Source organism: Macaca thibetana, chromosome 1 (assembly GCF_024542745.1).
Source record: "Macaca thibetana thibetana isolate TM-01 chromosome 1, ASM2454274v1, whole genome shotgun sequence".
NCBI classification, from domain to species: Eukaryota; Metazoa; Chordata; class Mammalia; order Primates; family Cercopithecidae; genus Macaca; species Macaca thibetana.
In genome coordinates, this window is record NC_065578.1 from 112,967,986 (window position 1) to 112,988,268 (window position 20,283).

The window sequence follows — 20,283 nt, forward strand, 5'->3', positions numbered from 1 at the left end:
TAGAATACAGAGATAAATAGGTTACAAAGGACCTGCACCCAAAAATATTATTAGAACTAAATGGAAAAAGGCAAATATGTAATCAAATAGTATACAAATAAGTACACGTAATAAGCCTAACAGGTACAGTGATAGAAAGATGAAATGGATAAATTGGGATCCAAAGAAGGAATACTCAGTTTTATCAGCGTGGGCAGTAGGAAGTGTCAGGAAAAGCTTCATACTAGAAGCAAAGCTAAGTCATCAGGGATGAAAAAGTGTCTATCAGGAAGATAAAAGGGAAAGACAGAAGGAATAGCACATGCACACTGGTCTTGCATGACTTGGGTTCTGCAAGTAATTCACTTTCGCTGGGTGCAGTTGGCAAGGAAAGTCACAGAGGAGAGTAGGAACAGATTGAGAAAGGCCAGTTATGCCCCTCAAGGGGAGCTGGAGTTGGTCATACAAATAACAGAGAACCACAGAATGCCTTTAACTGGAAGGAAGACATAGTTTTGTATTTTAGAAAGGTTTCTCTGGCAGGAGTATGAAGGATGAATCAGAGGTGAATGCAATTTGAGGAAGAGTGTGCAATTTGAAGAGGAAACTAAAGAATTGACTCCTTAAAGGAGTACAGCTGAGAGATAAAAAGAGAGACCACATAAGGCAAAAATTCATGCATGTTCCTACTAATTCACTTACTAATGATACATCTTTTCCAAAGTAAAATTGCAGATTTAAGTAGGTATAATTTTTTAAAATTTGTTTGTTCTTAGAAATAGGCGTAAATCTATATGGAAAAGATATGTACAAGTGGAATATATGTGTATTGACTTAATGCTTATTTAATTAATTGCAGAACTACATCTTGATAATACCAATCCATATTCAGAAAGATGAAAACCAGTTGTATGCATAGCAAAGCAATCATTTCAGTTAGCATAACTATGTAGAATCCCTTTCTTCATACTTTCCATTCATAGCCTGATACATTGTTAATACTGGTATAAACTCTGCAGTCCCATCAGGCTTCACCCATAAAATAAGTGAGTTGAACTCATGACTCTTTTTTTTTTCCCGAGACAGAGTCTTGCTCTGTCACCCGGAGCTGGAGTGGCAACTGGAGTTGGCTCACTGCAACCTCTGCCTCCTAGATTCAAGCAATTCTCCTACCTCAGCCTCCCGAGTAGCTGGGACTACAGGTGTACGCCACCCCGCCTGGCTAATTTTTGCATTTTTAGTAGAGACGGGGTTTCACCATGTTGGTCAAGCTGGTCTCAAACTCTTGACCTCGTGATCCACCCGCCTCGGCTTCCCAAAGTGGACTCTTTTAATCTCTAAAGTTCTACAATTTTAATAGGAAGTATATATCAAAAGATATTGCTTCTATAGAATATTATCAGGAATTGACTAATCTCACTTTTTATATAGTTCCCTGACATGTTTATTTCTTTTCTCTTTATAGTAAATACTTCTTACCTATAAATAACATTAATATTTTCCCAATGAAAAAATTTTAGTCATGAAATAGATTTTTGTGACTTAATATTCTTTTTTTTTTTTTTTTGAGATGGAGTCTCGCTCTGTTGCCCAAGCTGGAATGCAGTGGCACTATCTCGGTTCACTGCAACCTCCGCCTCCCAGGTTCAAGCAATCCTCCTGCTTAATATTCTAAGGAATACAACCTACCGTTTCAGAGTAGGATAGTATGGGTTAGGAGATTAGACCCTGGAAATCAACCTGGATTTAAATCTTAGCTTCACCACTTGCTGTGTGACAATGGCCAACTTACTTAGACCCTGTTTTCCCACCTAGAAAACGGGGCTAATAATAAATGTTAGTTCTTAATTATTTTCATTTAAAATGCTATCATTTTGCAAAACCAGGCTAGGTAAGTAGTTCATATGGAATACTTTTCTGAGAGAAAGTTATCAGCTTGAGAGCAGGAATAAGGTATTTTATAGGCACTCTTTTCCTAGGATTTAATGTATCTTACCCAAGTGTTAAGTTAGGTCATTTGCACATGTCAAATATCAAACTCAAGTTTGATCATTCTGAATTCAACATTGTTATATTGATTGGACAGCATTAGAAGTTAATGACAGTTAATACTGAGTATATGGAAGTGAGAGTAAATGCTTCTAAACAGTCTTGATACAGTTTTGCTTAGAGCTCAAAACAAGGATTTATAGTTGAATTGTGTGTGTGTGTTACACTCCTGTGCAAATTTTCACATATTAAAAAGTTCTGAGATTATAGTTTATTGTCTTACTCTATAATGTCCTACTAAATATTGAACTTTGTTTTGTTTTAGTCCTTTTAAAATAAATCAAAATATTTATATTTTCTGATTTTCCTTAGCACCAAATACCAAAGATTTGGATGTTTTTCTTCGAAAACAAGAGTCAGGGTTTGGCTTCAGGGTGCTAGGAGGAGATGGACCTGACCAGTCTGTAAGTGTCACTTCTTTGGAACATGGCTGTTTCCTGTTCAAACGTTTTGAGTGGTGATTTGGTGGATTATGGTGTGTTTTGTTTTGTGGTTTAAGTTTTTTTTTCCCTCTAACAGTTTCATTAGTATGAGGAAGAACTGCATTTCTATTAGTATCATAGTCCCTCAGTTATTGGGGTGTAGCTGAGGCTAAAAAACTGAATATGTCAGCTGCAAATTAGACAGTGATTAATTTATTTACTTCTCTGTGTGAATAACTACATAAAGCTTATTTTAAGTTTGTATTTTCCTTTGCCCTCATTAAACAGAGTCTAAGACATTTTCCTTCTCTAAGAAACCTATAATCCCATGTCCTCCTTCCCACTATTACTTCTGCTGAATGTTCCATAAATGGTTGGCATGAGCCTGTGTATATTGTTTCACCTCATTTTATTAGTAGGTTGGCATTTTCATGCTCAGTACTTTGCATGTCATTTCATCTGTTACTTTGAAACTAGAGGAATATAAAATAATTAATATTTTTGTCCAGAGGCATAAGGGTTATATTTGCAAACCATTTGAAGTCTAGGATTTTGTTTACAGATGATACTCACATAAACTTGTTTTAGAGAACAAATGTAGTGGGTTTTGTTTCTAAGTTTTGCTCTTGGTTTGAATAACAAAGAAGTAATGTGTTCTATAGAATTTTTAAGAACATATTTGCATTTTCTTTTATATAATATCAAAAAAGACTATATTATGGTTGGAAGTTAGGTGAAGAACAATAATCTTTAAAAATTACAGGCTTCTTATTTCTGAATAGAACATTTGATTTATGTACTATAAATTTGTTCTAATTGGTCATATTGGTTACAGTTACAACAGTCATTGGAGACACATAAAGCTTAAGGCAGGTTGCCCTATGTAGAACAAATAGTAGATACTTTAATTGTTCTTGGTGGTATTTGTATTTTTGTTTTGTTGCTTCCTATTTTGTTGATACTCATAATGTTCACTTAGACATTTTAAGAATTTGTCTCAAACAACTTAGAAGAAACCTTTCTTTTCTCTTGAATGTCAGATTTTAGCAGCTCTGAAACTAGCCCAAACATTCAGAATTGCCTAATTAATAGGATTCTAATGCTGGTGAGCAAAGTGAACCAGATTTGTTCACTTAGATACAAGTGAGCTTCAGGCCACTCTGTTCCCATTGAGATTTAGAAAGAAGAAATGTCTCTGTGCTGTGTATATTGAACTTGTACTGTTAGTCTTATGTGATGGGAGTACCATTGAGAATGATCTCAGTTGCTGTGAACAGTATGTAGAAAATCTTGCCTGATGACATTGAACAGACTTTTAATAGCTACTATGCAGATTTATATTTTCTGAGTTTAGTGTTTTGTTTCATTGTAATGATGGGGATAATGGTGGTGCATTCTGAGTTATTGAACAACTTCGTATTTTCTCTTTCCTTTGTACACAGCCCTGAGGATCTATAAGGGATTACATAATACAGTGTGGTTATTTGAAGTGCCGTTTTGGAGAATGGGCACTTTCCCAGATAATACCTTTCTAGAATATGACTGTTTTCATAGTTGAACTGCAAAAATCTGTTGGTTTGCACAATGCTAAGTTAGGAATCCCTTAACTCTTCAGCTAAACTTTACGCTGTGGACAAAACTATACTTTGTTATCTTATCAGATATATATCGGGGCTATTATTCCCCTGGGAGCAGCTGAGAAAGATGGTCGGCTCCGTGCAGCTGATGAACTAATGTGCATTGATGGAATTCCTGTTAAAGGGAAATCACACAAACAAGTCTTGGACCTCATGACGACTGCTGCTCGAAATGGCCATGTGTTACTAACTGTCAGACGAAAGATCTTCTATGGAGGTATGTGAACTTGTTCCTGCTCTGGAAAGTTAAAAAAGAAACAAAGATAACTAATCTACCTCTTGTGTAGTTTTGTTATTTTATTACATTCAGTAGTATCTGAGATAACTCATTTGATGTGATCCAGGCCTCACTGTGGAAGGCCATGCAAAGACAAAAGGATTCAGAAATAATACTACTATAAAAAAATACATTTTGGGTTTCTATATTAAGATTATTTTCATATATTGATGCATTTCGCAAATGTGGTATTATAGGTGGGAGTATTGATCTAAATCCGGTTTTGTTTTGTTTTGTTTTGTTTTGTTGAGGCAGAGTCTCACTCTGTCACCCAGGCTAGAGTGCAGTGGTATGAGCTCAGCTCACTGCAGCCTCCACCTCCCAGGTTCAAGCAATTCTCCTGCCTCAGCCTCCTGAGTAGCATACCACCACATGGCTAATTTTTGTATTTTTAGCAGAGATGGGGTTTTACCACATTGGCTAGGCTGGTCTCGAACTCTTGACCTCAAATGATCCGCCTGTCTCAGCCTCCCAAAGTGCTGGAATTACAGGCGTGAGCCACCATGCCTGGCCTAATTTTTTTTTTTTAATAGCAAATGAAAAGTTATTTAGTCATACCAAGATATCCCACTAGCTGAATGTACAAAGATTTTTGGATCCCAATGAAATCTGAACTACTAAGGGAAAGTGGGATGTTTCTACTTGGGAAGTTTTAGTATAATTTAACATTTATTGAGTGCTTACTATGTCATAGACGCATGAATTATTTTATTTAATCTTCACAACACTATGAGGTCATTGTCTAGTTCTATGACTACTCAGAGAAAGGTTGAGAAACAAATAACTGGTAAGAGATAGGGCCTGGATTAAAACTTGCAGTTTAATTCAGAGATCAGGGTTTAAACTATAACATTAGGATATGAATATCTCTTATAGTTTCTCATCAGTAGCTTTATGAATAATTAGGAAGTCTTATAAATGAATTCTTGCCACTTTAAAATTAGAAAAATACAACTCTGTAGCACAAGAATATAAGCCTCTTGAAGCTATGATTTTTTATTTGTTTAGTTATCTCCTGTATCCTCAGCACCTAGAAGAGTGCCTGTCTGGTACAAAGTGGACATTAATAAATTGTTAATTGGATGAATATTTACCTCACTCTCAAAAATGAGGCACTGTATTTGTTATTGCAACATTCAAAGTAAACGCCTGCCTCCTTTGGTAAATACCAGCCTTTTAGAGATGCATACAGATTTTGTAACGCAGTACTGCCTCAATTTGGTTGTGTTGGAGGCCAAATGTAACTACTTACAGTAAAATTGTGATGTTATACAACCTACAAATTGGCTCTTCCCTGGAAAGAATCATGAAGAAGTTTCATAGTAGTGTGGTATTGTTGGAGACATTTTAGCTAATACATTCTAACCATGCATTTTGAAAAAAAAGAAAAAAAAGAAAAAAACATATTATTAAAACCATGTTAATTTTCAGCCAAAAAGAGACCTTATAAATATGTACATGACTGCAGTGTGTTGTGGTTATTATTAACGATGGTTTGTACCAAATTATGGCAAAAAAAAAAAATGCCCTTTTTAAAAAATCAATTAGGACTTTGTGCCATTCTCAAGTTCTGATAAAAGAGCAGAAAAAGGTGTAGGTTAATTGGCCATTTATCAGGAATTTCATATGACCCTGCCTATGCCTAGAAGTGTTTGCTGTTCATGTGGACAGCTTGTTATGTGTCCCAGCAAGTTGGGGGGTGGGGGTTGGGGAGGTGGAAGGCTGAGAACTGCTAATGATGAACTCATCTTATATCATCACTCAGGAAACTGCAATTGCAAAACACATCATATGAGACAAATCCTGTACAGGTAGCAAACTGTTACAGTGGGGCAACATTTCTGCCCTGATGCTTTAACCTCTAAGACAGACATCAATGAGTATCAGTCACTGAACTAAATTATATTTATAATTGATTTTAAAAGGAAGTTCATTGTGTCATTCCTCATTATGTGTTTCGTTAAAATTATTGGTCCATGTTATAAACCTTGATGGAACTAAAACAGTTTTAAGAAGAATTTTTTACTATCAAATCTCACAGAAGCTTTTAAAAGCTTCCTTTAAAATGAGATCACAAGGTCAGGAGTTCAAGACCAGCCTGGACAATATGGTGACACCCCATCTCTGCTAAAAATAACAAAACTTAGCCTTACATGATAGTGGGCACCTGTAATCCCGCCTACTCGGAAGGCTGAGGCAGGAGAATTGCTTGAACCCCGGAGGCAGAGGTTGCAGTGAGCCGAGATCACGCCACTGCACTCCAGCCTGGGTGACAGAGCAAGACTGCATCTCGGCGGGTGGGGGGAAAGAAAAACGACAACTTGAGATTGTATGTATTTTTCAGTAATCCACTCTGAGTATCTGGAAAGTCGGATGGACTGCTGTTGCCTAAATCTGCACTCAGATTACACCCGAAGCTCACATGTGGGGCTGCTTTTCTATTCTTTATGTTATTAGAAACTGAATTTTTCTGTGAGGGGCTTAGCATAAAAACACTTTAGTCACCAGAAATTATGATGTTCCAGAAACATCAAAACTGATCATGTTTATTATAGAAAAACAACCTGAGGACGACAGCTCTCAGGCCTTCATTTCAACACAGAATGGATCTCCCCGCCTGAACCGGGCAGAGGTCCCAGCCAGGCCTGCACCCCAGGAGCCCTATGATGTTGTCTTGCAACGAAAAGAAAATGAAGGATTTGGCTTTGTCATCCTCACCTCCAAAAACAAACCACCTCCAGGAGGTAAGGGATATTGTATCTTATTGTCTCTGCCTGCAAGTCCGGTTTTCTGAGGCTCCCACTGGAGTTTATGAAATAATTAGGAGCTACTTATAAAATGCCTTAGGTACTTATCTTTTTAAGAATGGTGAATACTTTCCTTATTTTCAAAATTAGGTAATCTGAACCAAACCTTCTAGGCCTCAGGTTTATCTATTATCTCACATTCTATAAAATATTTACTAAGTCTCAGTAGCTCCATTTGCATCAAGGTTATACTGAAGATAATATGTAATAGATATGGATTTAATGAAAGGTATAATGCTGACTTTTAAAAAAATGGGGGCTCTTGTTCTCACTCATAGATGCGAATTGAACAATGAGAACACTTGGACACAGGAAGGGGAACATGACACACCAGGGCCTGTCGTGAGGTGGGGGGAGGGGAGAGGGATAGCATTAGGAGATATACCTAATGTAAATAACGAGTTAATGGCTGTAGCACACCAACATGGCACATGTATACGTGTGTAACAAACCTACATGTTGTGCACATGTACCCTAGAACTTAAAGTATAATAAAAATAAAAAATAAAAAAATGGGGGCATAGGTTTTGAAAATTAGGATTAATCATGTATATAGAAAAGAATTAAAGACTAGAAGCAATTGAGAACAAGCAAAGCAGATTAATAGAAAAATCTTGACCCAAATGTCTTTATTTAATGTTATTATTTAATAATAATTGCTGTAGTCCAGCTATAAATTACCCTTGTGAATAAGAGGCATACTTTTTATAAATGTTTCATTGAAAGGTAAAAATTTTGTCAACAATTAGAAAATGAATCTAAATATCTTGAACTGAATTTAACAGAATATTCTAATCCAGAAGATGAATGTATTTATATCAGTTCCATGATCAAAGGAGGAATTACATCTGATATATTCAGGGCTGTTATGATTCAGCAAATGAAATATTTGTCTTGATGTTTCTATAAAATAATAATTTTTAATATAATTATAAAATCCAGTTGAATATAAGAACCCAGCCCCAAGTCAAATAATAAAAAATCTCTGACTACATGAAAATGTGCCCTTGCCTTTACAAGTCAGTTTGATTATATTTTGAATAGTGAGATCCTTTTAGACCAAGTGGTTGCTAAAACCTTAGTTTAAAAAAAAGAAAACAGTTTTAGGAAAGTGTTGTGAGCCAAAGCAATTTGCAAAAATCTTGCTAAAATTAATGGAAGTGTATAAGGGAAAAAGAGTCCATGACATGGATGAGTTATTGCTATAGTATTAGGTCACTGCTCACTGATACTAGTTTCCATTTTCCCAAAGCAGTTGCCATGGAAACATTTGGAACTGGAACTGTCACTGATGCTGTGAGGATGATAATATGGCCTGTGTCAGAAAAATGAAAGGAAAGCAGCTTTTAGGTGGTTTTCATGTTATGTCATTGGAATCAGTGTTTCTAAAAACAAATAACCATTTAGGATAATGATATTGTCATTCTCGTAACATATGATAACCCCAGGCATTCAGATTAACAAAAACAGTGAAAGAGTATTACTCTAGTAGATAGATGCTAACCACTTTCTGTATTGAAGATATTCCCTTTCTAGCACTACAGAAATTTGGGGAGAGTCTGATGTTCACCATAAAACTAACCTATATAGAGAAATTCAGTAAAATAAGTTTCATTGCTTAAATATGTTTGAGCATATTTTTACATTTGTTTATATTTAAAATTAAGTATTAAATGTAATTAAGTATTAAAATTTAATTAAGTATTTTTATTTGTATATATTTTATTGGTAAATTTTTAAAAATTTAAAAATCTTTAAGTAATTTTATATTTCCTTGTTTCAATCATTTTTTACTATTTTGATAGTTTTACCTATGGAGCTACTTCATCTCTGTATAAGATAGTGTCATTAAGGGTTGGGTTTTGTAATCCAACAAACTTGGATTCAAGTCCTGCTTATATCTTTTAATAGCTGTCTGATCTTGGGCAACTTATTTTCCCTCCAAGAGCTCCAGTTTCTTCCGTAAAATGAGGATGATAGAGACACTTCCTGTCTCACGAATGTGAGGATTAAAGGAGACAGCGTATGGGAAGCCCTTAGCCAAGGCCTTCAGTAAATGTTAGCTGCTGTCGCTTGTTGTAGCTTCTGCTGCCGTTGCTATCATCATCATTATTATTTAGAAAATTGTAACCATCTCTTAATTTTTCTTTTAAAAAACTTTTAAAAGTTCGTCAATACTTAATAATGAGATAGGAAAGAAAGCCCAATTAAAATGTAAGATTGAGGCAGCAGCTCACATGTGGCAGGAAATGAGTAATTGCAGCTCATTAATTATCAGGCTGAATGGTAAATTAGGCTCAGGTTGTTGATGAATTTTATGTAAAGTACTTGAGATTTTCAGTCCTAGTGTAAAACCAGAATTGATAATTTCACTGAAATGCTAGTTAATAATCTCATAAAATGTTGAGGCCTGAGAGTATTCTTGTTAGAATTTTATTTTCTGACATTCTCAGGGGAAAGCTCAAATGAGGAGCTTTCACTCACAGAGACTGAATACTTGCTGCAAACTGTATGATAGAGAAGGTTTGGTTCAGAAAGGAGTTAGCACAGGTGGAAAGGCAGGAAACCTGTCTGTCAGAATAGATCTTTTTTTTTTTTTCTTTTTTCTTTGAGACAGTCTTTCTCTGTTTCCCAGGCTGGAGTGGAGTGGCGCGATCTCGGTTCACTGCAACCTCTGCCTCTCAGGTTCAAGTGATTCTCGTGCGTTAGCCTCTCAATTAGCTGGGATTACAGGCATGTGCCAATACACCTGGCTAATGTTTTTTGTATTTTTAGTAGAGACAGGGTTTTGCCATGTTGGCCAGGCTGGTTTCGAACTCCCGACCTCAGGTGATCCACCCACCTTGGCCTCCCAGAGTGCTGGGATTATAGGCGTGAGCCACTGTGCCTGGCCAGATCATTCTTTATGGACCTTGTCTCAGGTATTTTCTGATGACATATGTCTCAAGAAGAGTTCCTAGTAGCATCTGTGGTACCAGTTATGGAATTCTGAGTTTCTCTACTGTTGACTTTTTCAAAGATCAGGGATCCAGGTCCAGCATCCTCAGAATTTGTCTAAGTGCTGAATGAATGGAGTATTTAGAAAAGGCCTCTATTTAAGATTAAAAAGACGTGGCTAGTTTTTGCTTTACCAGTACTTCAGAGCTTTTAGTGTTATTCCTTCTTATCATATAGTTTTCAGTTCCGGTTGCAAAGGATTTCTTTGAAAAGGGAACATTTCCAGTTACTGTTCTTTGTTTTCCTGAAAAGAAATGTTTTAAGAGCACTAAAGTGATCTCAGGATCGGGACAAGCCAGGCTATGAGACAGATTTAGGCCAAAGATGAATGAAGATGGATAAGTTGGCTTTATGGCAAATGCCTGTAGACTTTGTGTATCAACAAAAATCAGGCAGGACTGAAGGCTTTTCCCTAGCTATGTGAACTCTAAGGGGTTACCTTGAACAGTTTCCCAGTCCGTTTAGAAAATGTTCAGAAGTTACCTTTCTACTGGTCTGTTTGCTATTTTTAACTGTTCTAGTGATACTGCTATAAATACTAAGACAGTAACAATCTGACTACTTTTACCTTCCCTGATCCAGATAACCAGCCCTTTAGGAAGTTGTATACCACCATGCACCAATTCTTTTTACCACATTGCTCACAGGCTGAGAAAGGGGACTACTAAGATTTCAGAGATTAATTCTATTTAATGCTTTCCCAAGTCTGAACAAACTCCTTTTAGTGAGCCAAGGAACTGAATGATTTTCTTCTCAGGGGATCTAGAAAGAACACTATGTTTAAGTAAATCTTTTGTAAAAAGGAGAATAACTGAGATATTGATTTAGAAGGTCACCACAGGGCCACCATATGACCTGCCATATGTTTCTGGTGTGCCACCTGTTGTAGAATTAGTGAATCAACTCATAATGCCTGGCATACGACATGGCCCTTTCTGCACTGGCATTTCTCTAATTACATTGTTTGTAAGGAAAATAGAATAATAAGTGCTTGACATAATTCAGAGCTAAAAGGCACTTCCTTCCAACACTGACTTACTCTATTTTAAGATAAAATCTCCCACTGTGTATTCCTAGAAGAGCCAGGGCACTGTCTGTAGGGAAATAAATTATCATCAAGAATAACTTTTCTAGTCCAAACGAAGGTCTATTAAAATGTCCCTTACATACTCCTAGATATGATTCAGACATACTAGTAAGGAGCGGGTTTTACTATGGAAATTAAACATCATTCACAGTGCCATTCAAAAATATGAAATATCCCTATTCAAATCAGTCAGTAGTCAGCAGGAGCCCACATATCTGATAAGTTTAAAGTTGACAGACCTAGGCTAGGAAATTCTCAGAGAACACAGAAGGAACATTTGTTTCCTAATACAAATGCTGCCTGTTGCATGGTGGAAAATATTTTGTTTGACAAGATTTCCTGAATATATGAGAACTCATTTCAAGCTACAATTATAGCAGAATGTCTTAATAGTTAGTCCAGGAAGGCCCTTAGCATTATAAGTTAGAGATACCGTAGAGCTGCACAGAGCATCTTTGCAATTGTATGAGACTCAGCTTTGTGTATTTGGTTTAGAATTTGATCCATGAGTCAAGTAGTCTTAACACTTAACATTTAATGGTCTAATTCCACTCAGCTTTTCAAATTTTAAAAAGAACCAAAGGCATAAATAAGAGGAATTAATTTACCTGTGGAATTAAGTATGATTCATTTTAATTGTCAGTCATTTCACTGTACCTGAATTTCTGACCAATAACTACTGAGTGCTAAACCTGAGTTTGACCTGCATTTATTTACAAGATTCCTTATGGGAGCAAGTGCCCCTTTAACAGAAGCAAAGATTATCTTATCGTAGCAGTTTTTAAAATAGCTAAAAACTTGATGCAGCTTAAATGATCAACGATAAACAATGAGACATCTGATCAGTCAGGTGGTATCAGCGAGATTAATAACTCGTAAACAGAACAGTTAGGATGATAATGTAAAAATTAGAACAAGGTTTCTGGTAGGTAGAAGATAGCAAAGAGGTTTATATACTATGATTACAACTGTGTAAAGAGTATGTATGTGGGCAAAAGTGAGAAGTACGAAAATACTTGCGTTTGGATGGGATGATGACGTGTGGTACTTTTCTGTTATGTTTTTAAATATTTTTCTTTGACGTTATATTGAATTTTTAAATGATGATGATTATAAATCTAACACTAGCAGAAATCTTAAATAATTGAAAAACCTGGTTTTTTGTTTTTTGGGTTTTTTTTCCCATAGTTATTCCTCATAAAATTGGTCGAGTCATAGAAGGAAGTCCAGCTGACCACTGTGGAAAACTGAAAGTTGGAGATCATATCTCTGCAGTGAATGGGCAGTCCATTGTTGAACTGTCTCATGATAACATTGTTCAGCTGATCAAAGATGCTGGTGTCACCGTCACACTAACGGTCATTGCTGAAGAAGGTAAGGAGCCAGTAGACCCGCCTGCCCCAAGCTGATCTGAGAGGCGCAAAACCTGTGGGAGGCAGTGGCCTCCTCCAGCACTGCCAGAATCACTGCAGGGATAGAACTGTGTATGCACGCTGGAGTCTCATTCTTCACCTTTTCCATTTAATGAACTTAAAAGACAACTTATTATAAAATTATCAGCAGCTCAAGAAAAATAATCCAGCTAGTGAGTGTGGACCATTTATTTATGTGCTAGAGAAGCAAGCACCCAGAAGTGAAAGAGACTGGTCATACTTTTCAGATCTTATTTTCTTAAAATAATGTCTTAAGTCTTGGCTTGAGTGAGAGAAAATCCTTTAAACAGTTCAAAGAAAGTCACTGTTGATGTCAAGTCTTTTATGTCAGGCCGATGCCACCGTGTGCCTTTCCTTGGGGACAAGGCTTTGTTCTGGGCAGCCGCTTTGTAAACAGGGTAAAAGAGTGTGTGGGAATGGCTAGTAAGTGGGGCATAAAACACATACTGGCAGCCCTGGAGTCTTACAAACATGTTTAATGTCTTGCCTTGCTGTAAAGCTGCCTTTTGATCATTAAGAATTTCTAATCAGGAACCATCTTTAACCAGTTCATATTCTTTGTGAATTACAACATAACCACTATGTAATGCTCTCATTTTTCCTGATTTTGCAAAACAAGAAGCCAAAAACAGAATTATGAAGGGTCAGTCTTTGATGTTAAAATTCTTCATACTATAATGTGTATTCATGTTCCATTTTCCCCCATGACCCTCTGATCTAGTTGGTTTCCAAGTCTTTTATACTTCCCGGTTCTACCTTTTGTTTCTGTTCCTACCACACCACTCTCATCCATTTATTTCTAAGGTATTACATAAATCTGTTCAAGATGCTGTAGGGGGTATTTCTGCGTGGACCTGAATTGACTTTACTGCTCCCTTAGGTCCTGTCGAATTCTGGGCAGGATTCCAAGATGCTGTGACATCCCTGCCTTTGTTCTTTCCCTTCTCCATTCCATTCCTACCCTCTTCTCAGACTCTGCTGATTCTTTTTAAAAATAATCCCTTGTAGAAGCTCCACTGCTTCCCCACTCTCTGCCCAGAAAGTGTTCTGTGATTTTGCTCTCAGCCTGCCTTTTAAATGTACTTCTCAGTATTCTCTCCACACCCTCTCTGAGCTGGGCCTCACTGGCCTCTGTGTACATGGCCTCCGCCTGACCCCAACTCCCATGGCACCTCCTGTCTCTGCACGTCATTGGACATCATTCTTATATAACTATATCCCTGTTTAAATGGTCTGCTCTTTGTAAACAAAAAACATATTGGTTGACTATGATACTAGATGCTCAGCTTTTTTTTTTTTTTTTTTTTTTGAGACAGGGTCTCACTCTGTTGCCCAGGCTAGAGTGCAGTAGCACAGTCGTGGCTCACTGCAGTTTCAGTCTCCTGGGCTCAAGTGATCCTCTTACCTCAGTATCCTGAGTAGCTAGGACTACATCATTTTTAATTTCTTTTTTTTTTTTTGAGATGGGGTCGCACTGTGTTGCCTAGTCTGGTCTCGAACTCCTGGGCTCAAGCGATCTTCCTGCCTCAGCCTCCCACAGTGCTCGTATTACAGGGGTGAGCCACTGTGCCTTGCCAGCAAATACGTTTTGAATGAAAGATGAGTAAACGAATGAGTGAACAAAGTAAAAGTTAGGAGATTTTAGTTCTGAGGCCTTCTATCCCATTACCTGAGCAGAGGCGATTTAAACCCAATAAGAAGTAAGGCTTTTGACAAAGGTCACAGATATCTATTAGCTAGTTATATGACAAAAAAGCTACTTAATATTTCTAATCTTCACTTTTTTAACTGTAGAATTGGAGTAGTAATATCTATTTCAGGATCATCAGCAGGGGTTAAAGGTGAAAATATACAGAAACTACATAAATACCCTAGGGTGCTCATCTAATATCATTATTTTACCTACATGACTGGCTCCCTCATTCAGGTCTCTGTTTAAATCTCACTTCCCAAGGAAATAATAATAGTATTTAATAAGGGTGTACTATGTGACAGACACTGTCCTAAATGCTTTATGTATATTAACTAATACAATAATCCTAGGCAGGCACTATGGTTTTCCAGTTCTCGTAGATGAGGAGACTGAGTCACAGAGCAGTTAGATGAATTGCCTGTGGTTAAAAAATGTTCTAAATGCTTACTCTCAATATCTATGTATCTCGTCTGTGAACCACACTTTGGGTAGCCTTGGGATAGATTGTTAGAAAAAAAACTACTTCTTTCTCCAGTAACTTTTCCCCAAAAATTACTGTTTACTGTTGATGGTGTTTTCTCTGAGAGATTATCCAAGATTGTTCATAATTTTTCTTAGAATGAAAGTTCCCTTTCACATTCTGGCCCAAACACTTGTGGACTGACACTTGAGATTTCCTGTATAACGTCAGTTCGTGTTCAGAGAAAAGAGAGAAGGGTGGAGGGAAGCTCCCTAGCAGATATATACTTAAAGTATATTTCATATGCAGCCACAGCCTCTCAAAATACAGTCACATTTTATATGTTAAATCACATTGCAGTGATCACACATTATTTTATTATACTCTAGGTTTTTTTAAACTATGAAAACATTCAGAATCTCTTATTTTTCTTAGGAAAAACCAGAAAATCTTCCTTCTGTCTATAAAGATTTCATTCATGGAGTTTGTAAGCCTTCCAGGTTTCTCATAAAATTCAGTATAAAATCTATCAACTGCACTAAAGAGTCAAATGAATATTTATAACTCTAAAGCTATTTTCAGAAACCACACATTCAGATCAATACCTCAGGGCAGCAGAGCTTCCCATCTGGTACTTCTTCCCTTCTCTCCGTCAGCCATTCCCCGTTAACAGGTAAAAGACAGTTACCTAGAAAAAGAACAACTCTTGGTCCCTCCATCCTTTTTATCCCCCTTTGCTAGATGCTGTTTAATATTTGTGCCTATGTTGCCAAGGAAATTGTAAGGCAAGTGTCATATTTCATAAAAGACTTCCAAACCGTAGCCAGGACTTGAGACTGTTCTCTATCATATGGCATTCCCCACAACACTACCGCCTCTTCCTCCGCCATGGTATCTTGTTTTAAAATATGGAACATAAATTTACTATGTCTGATAGTTCCTGCTTACTGTAAAAATATATATATATAATTTTTCAAAATTAATTTCTAATTTTTTGTCAGGTCTTGTTAATTTTAAGAGTGAACATGACTTACCAAAGGCTACCAAGCACTCCTATTGGAATGATTCTGGTAGTGTTGCAATACTTTTGTTTTGTTTTCAATTTATTTATCTGTTTATTCCCATTTGTCTCCATTTTCCATTCTCATTTCTCTCACTGCTCCCATTGGCAAACATTCTAGTATGTTTTATGTACTGCATTTTATTTGTACGTCTTTTAAAATACATTTTTGTTGTGTGTTGGCATTTATTTTTGAGTTATGTAAATGTTATAGATTTTACACTGGGTTTTTCTCAGAACCATGTTGTTGTTGTTTTCTTTTAATGCCATTTTACTGAACAGGATCCAATCCAGGATTCCTCGTGGCATTTAGTTGTTGTGTCTTTTTTTTCTTTTTAATTGGGATAGAATTCATATACTATAAAAGTCATTATTCTAAAATATACAGCTCAGCCTGGCACAGTGGCTCATGCCTGTAATCCCAGCACTTTGGGAGGCCAAGGCGGGCAGATCACCTGAGGTCGGGAGTTCGAGACCAACCTGACCAACATGGAGAAACCCCACCTCTACTAAAAATACAAAATTAGCTGGGCATGATGGCATGTGCCTGTAATCCCAGCTACTCAGGTGGCTGAGGCAGGAGAATCACTTGAACCCAGGAGGCAGAGGTTGCAGTGAGCTGAGATCGAACCATTGCACTCCAGCCTGGGCAACAAGAGCGAAACTCCATCTCAAAAAAAAAAAAAAAAAATATATATATATATATAATATATATATATATATATATGCGCAATTCAGTGGTTTTTAGTATATTCACAGGATTTTGCAATCATTACCACTAGTTCCACATTTTATTGCCCCCAAAAGAAACTTCATACCCATTAGAAATCACTTCCCATTCTCTTGAAACCCCCATCCCTAGGCAACCACTAATCCACTTTCTGTCTCTGTGGATTTGCTGGGTATTTCATATAAATAGAATCGTACAGTATGTGGCCTTTTGTGTCTGGCTTCTTTCACTTGGCAAAATGTTTTCAAGGTGCATCCTAGTTATAGCATGTATCAGTACTTCATTCCTTTTTATGACTAATGAATAGTATTTCATTATGCATACATATATTTTGCTTACCTATTAATCATTTGATAGACATTTGAGTTGTTTCTACTACTGTGAATAATGCCACTACAAACGTTGTTTTATAGGTTTTTGTGTTGATGTATGATTTCATTTTTCTTGGTTGTATACCTAGGAGTGGAATTGTTGGGTCACATGGTAACTATGTTTAGCTTTTTGAAGAACTTCAAAACGGTTTTCCACAACAGCTGCACCCTTTTATATTCCCACCAGCAATATATGAGGCTTCCATTTCCCCATAACCTTGCCAACACTTATTTTCTGTTTCGGGGGTTTGTTTTCTAGCCATCCTAGTGGGTGTGAAATGGTATTTCATTGTGGTTTTGACTGGCATTTTGCTGATGAGTAATGATGTTGAACATCTTTTCATGTGCTTATTGACTATTTGTAAATCTTCTTTACATAAATGTCTATTTAAATCCTTTGCCATTTATAACCCAGTTATTTGTCTTTTTTATTGTTGAATTGGTTTCTGAATACTAGACCTTCATCAGATACATGGTTTGCAAGTATTTTTCTCCCAGTCTCCGTTCGTGTTTTTACTTTCTTGATACTATCCTTTGATGGACAAAAGTTTTAATGCTGAAGAAGTCTAATTCATCTATTTGCAGGGGCGGTGCTTGTGCTTTGGTATCATAGCATCATATGCTTTTAAGATTTATCTGCGTTGCTGGATGAACATAATTGATTGCTTTTAACTGCTTGATAGTTTTCCATGAATATTTACAACAAATAACCTGTCCACTTTCCTATAGACAGTCACATTGCCTACAACACTACAGTCTTACAAACAATTCTATAATACACATCTTCACATATCTATGTTACAAAACAGTGTGAGAAGCCAGGCATTGGTGGCACATGCTTGTAGTCCCAGCTACACGGGAGGATCGCTTGAGCCCAGAAGTTTAGGCCAGCCTAGATAACATAGCAAGACCTTATCTCTTAAAAAATGAAAAACAGTGTGAGAATTTCTGGGAGTGAAATTACTTGATCAGAGGGTATACATGCGCTTGATTTGATATTGTCAGATTGTTGCATCCATCTATTCCCATCAGCAAAACATTGAGGATTTTTATGCCTTTACTTCCCCACCAGTACTTGTTATTATCAGCTTTTGAATTCGCTAGCCTAAAGCATGAAGGTATTGTCTCATTATTTAATTTGTATTTCTCTGATTGCCCATGAATTTCAGCATCTCTTCATATGCTTGAGTTTTTTTCTTGTGGGATTTCTGTCTTGTTGATATTTAGTGGTTGCTCATGAATTATATGGACTTCAGTAGTACAGCTTTGTTTTAGAGACTATAAATATCTTTTTCTGCTATCTGTATGTTCTTTGACCATGGTACCCTTTATTATATAGAAATTCTTAATTTAGATGTAATCAAATTTGTCACTTTTTACCTACAGCTTAAACTATTGAGGTTTTATTTAAGATAAGTCATTTTTCCCCACATCACAGAGATCTTTCTTTTATATGATCTAATACCAGATTTGTAATTTTGATTTTTGTACCTAGGTCTTTAATCCATCTGGAGCCTACCTTTGTATGTAGTTTTAGGAGGGATGTAGTTTTATTTTTATTCTTAACATGAGCCTGTTTTCCCAACACCAGCTGTTAGACAGCACTTCTTTGCCTTATTTATTTGTGATGTCATCTCTCCTATATATCAACTTCCCCTTTAAACATGAGTCTCCAAATTCTCTATTCTGTTCTATTAGTTTATTTGTTCTTGGGCTGATGATATATGTGTGTGTATTTTTAATTTTTTTTATCTGTGATATATCCTAATATATCTGCCTATTAGGGCAAACCTGTCTCTCTGTTTCTCGAAATTGACTATATATTCATGGAACTTTTCTATATAAAATTTTAGAGCAAATTATTAAGCTCCTCCAAAAAAGTCAAAGTGCAGTTTTTTGGGGATATATTGTGTCTATGTGTATATAAATATACATGTGTGTATGTATATATATATTTTTTGGTGGGGGGAGAATATCTGTACATATTAAGTCATCCCACCAAAGATCATGGACTGTCTTTCCAATTACTCAGATTATCTTTTATGTCCTTTAATAAGAGTTTTAGAATGTTGTCTCATAGGGTTCTTATTTACTCTTGGTAAGGTGATTCTCAATAGATTATAATGTTTATTGCTGTAGTTTAATTGTGGATTTTGTTTTTATCTTTTGAATATACACTTTCTCTTAAGTGTATTATTATAGGCATACCTTGGAGATACTGCAGGTTCAGTTATAGGCCACTGCCATTAGGTAGTGAACATTGCAATAAAGTGAATCACATGAACTTTTTGGTTTTCTAGTGCATATAGAAGTTATATTTACACTATTCTGTAGTCTCTTAAGTGTGCAATAGCAGTATATCTTTAAAAACAACATACATACCTTAATGAAAATATACTTTATTGCTAAGAAATGCTAATGATCATCTGGGCCTTTAGTAAGTCTTAATCTTTATGCTGGTGGAGGGTCTTGCCTCGATGTTGATGGTTGCTGACTGATTTGGGTGGTGGTTGCTGAAGGTTGAGGTGGCTGTAGCAATTTCTTAAAATAAGACAACGATAAAGTCTGCTACATTGAGTGACTCTTTCTTTCACTAAAGATCTCTCTGTAGCATGTGATGCTGTTTGATAGCATTTTACCCACAGTAAAACTTCTTTCAGAATTGGACTTCATCCTCTCAAACTTTGCTACTACTTTATCAACTAAGGTTATGTACTATTCTAAATCCTTTGTGGTCATTTCAATAATGTTCACAGCATCTTCACCAGGAGTAGATTTCATCTCAAGAAACTATTTCTTTGCTTATCCGTAGGAATAAAATCCTCACCTGTTCAAGTTTTGTCATGAGATTACAGCAATTCAGTCCCATCTTCAGGCTCTACTTCTAATTCTGTTCTCTTGCTATTTCTACCACATCTGCAGTTACTTCCTCCACTGAAGTCTTGAACCTGTCAAAGTCATCCATGGGAACTAGAATCAAGTTATTCCAAATTCCTATTAATGTTGATATTTTTGACCTCTACCCCATGAATCACGAATGTTCTTAATATCATCTAGAACGGTGAATCCTTTCCGGGTTTTCAAGTTGCTTTGCCCAGACCCATAGAAAAATCATGATCTGTGGCAGCTATAGACTTACCAAATGTATTTCTTAAATACTAAGACTTGAAAGTCAAAATTACTCCTCGATCCATGGGCCACAGAATGAATGTTGTATTGGAAGGCATGAAAACAACATTTATCTCCTTGTATTTCTCCATCAGATCTCTTGAGTGACTAGG

The 20,283-nt window shown here is 36.4% G+C and overlaps 1 protein-coding gene across 3 annotated transcripts in view; it reads left to right on the forward strand.

The window, feature by feature from the left end:
• Positions 1-20,283, forward strand: part of MAGI3 (membrane associated guanylate kinase, WW and PDZ domain containing 3) — a 296,332-nt gene that overhangs the window by 258,741 nt on the left and 17,308 nt on the right. For all 3 annotated transcript variants that reach the window (XM_050747218.1, XM_050747221.1, XM_050747222.1), the window contains exons 13-16: positions 2,341-2,432; positions 4,112-4,304; positions 6,920-7,108; positions 12,444-12,629. In XM_050747218.1, coding sequence (XP_050603175.1) covers positions 2,341-2,432; positions 4,112-4,304; positions 6,920-7,108; positions 12,444-12,629 — 660 coding nt within the window. The remainder of the gene's footprint in view (positions 1-2,340; positions 2,433-4,111; positions 4,305-6,919; positions 7,109-12,443; positions 12,630-20,283) is intronic.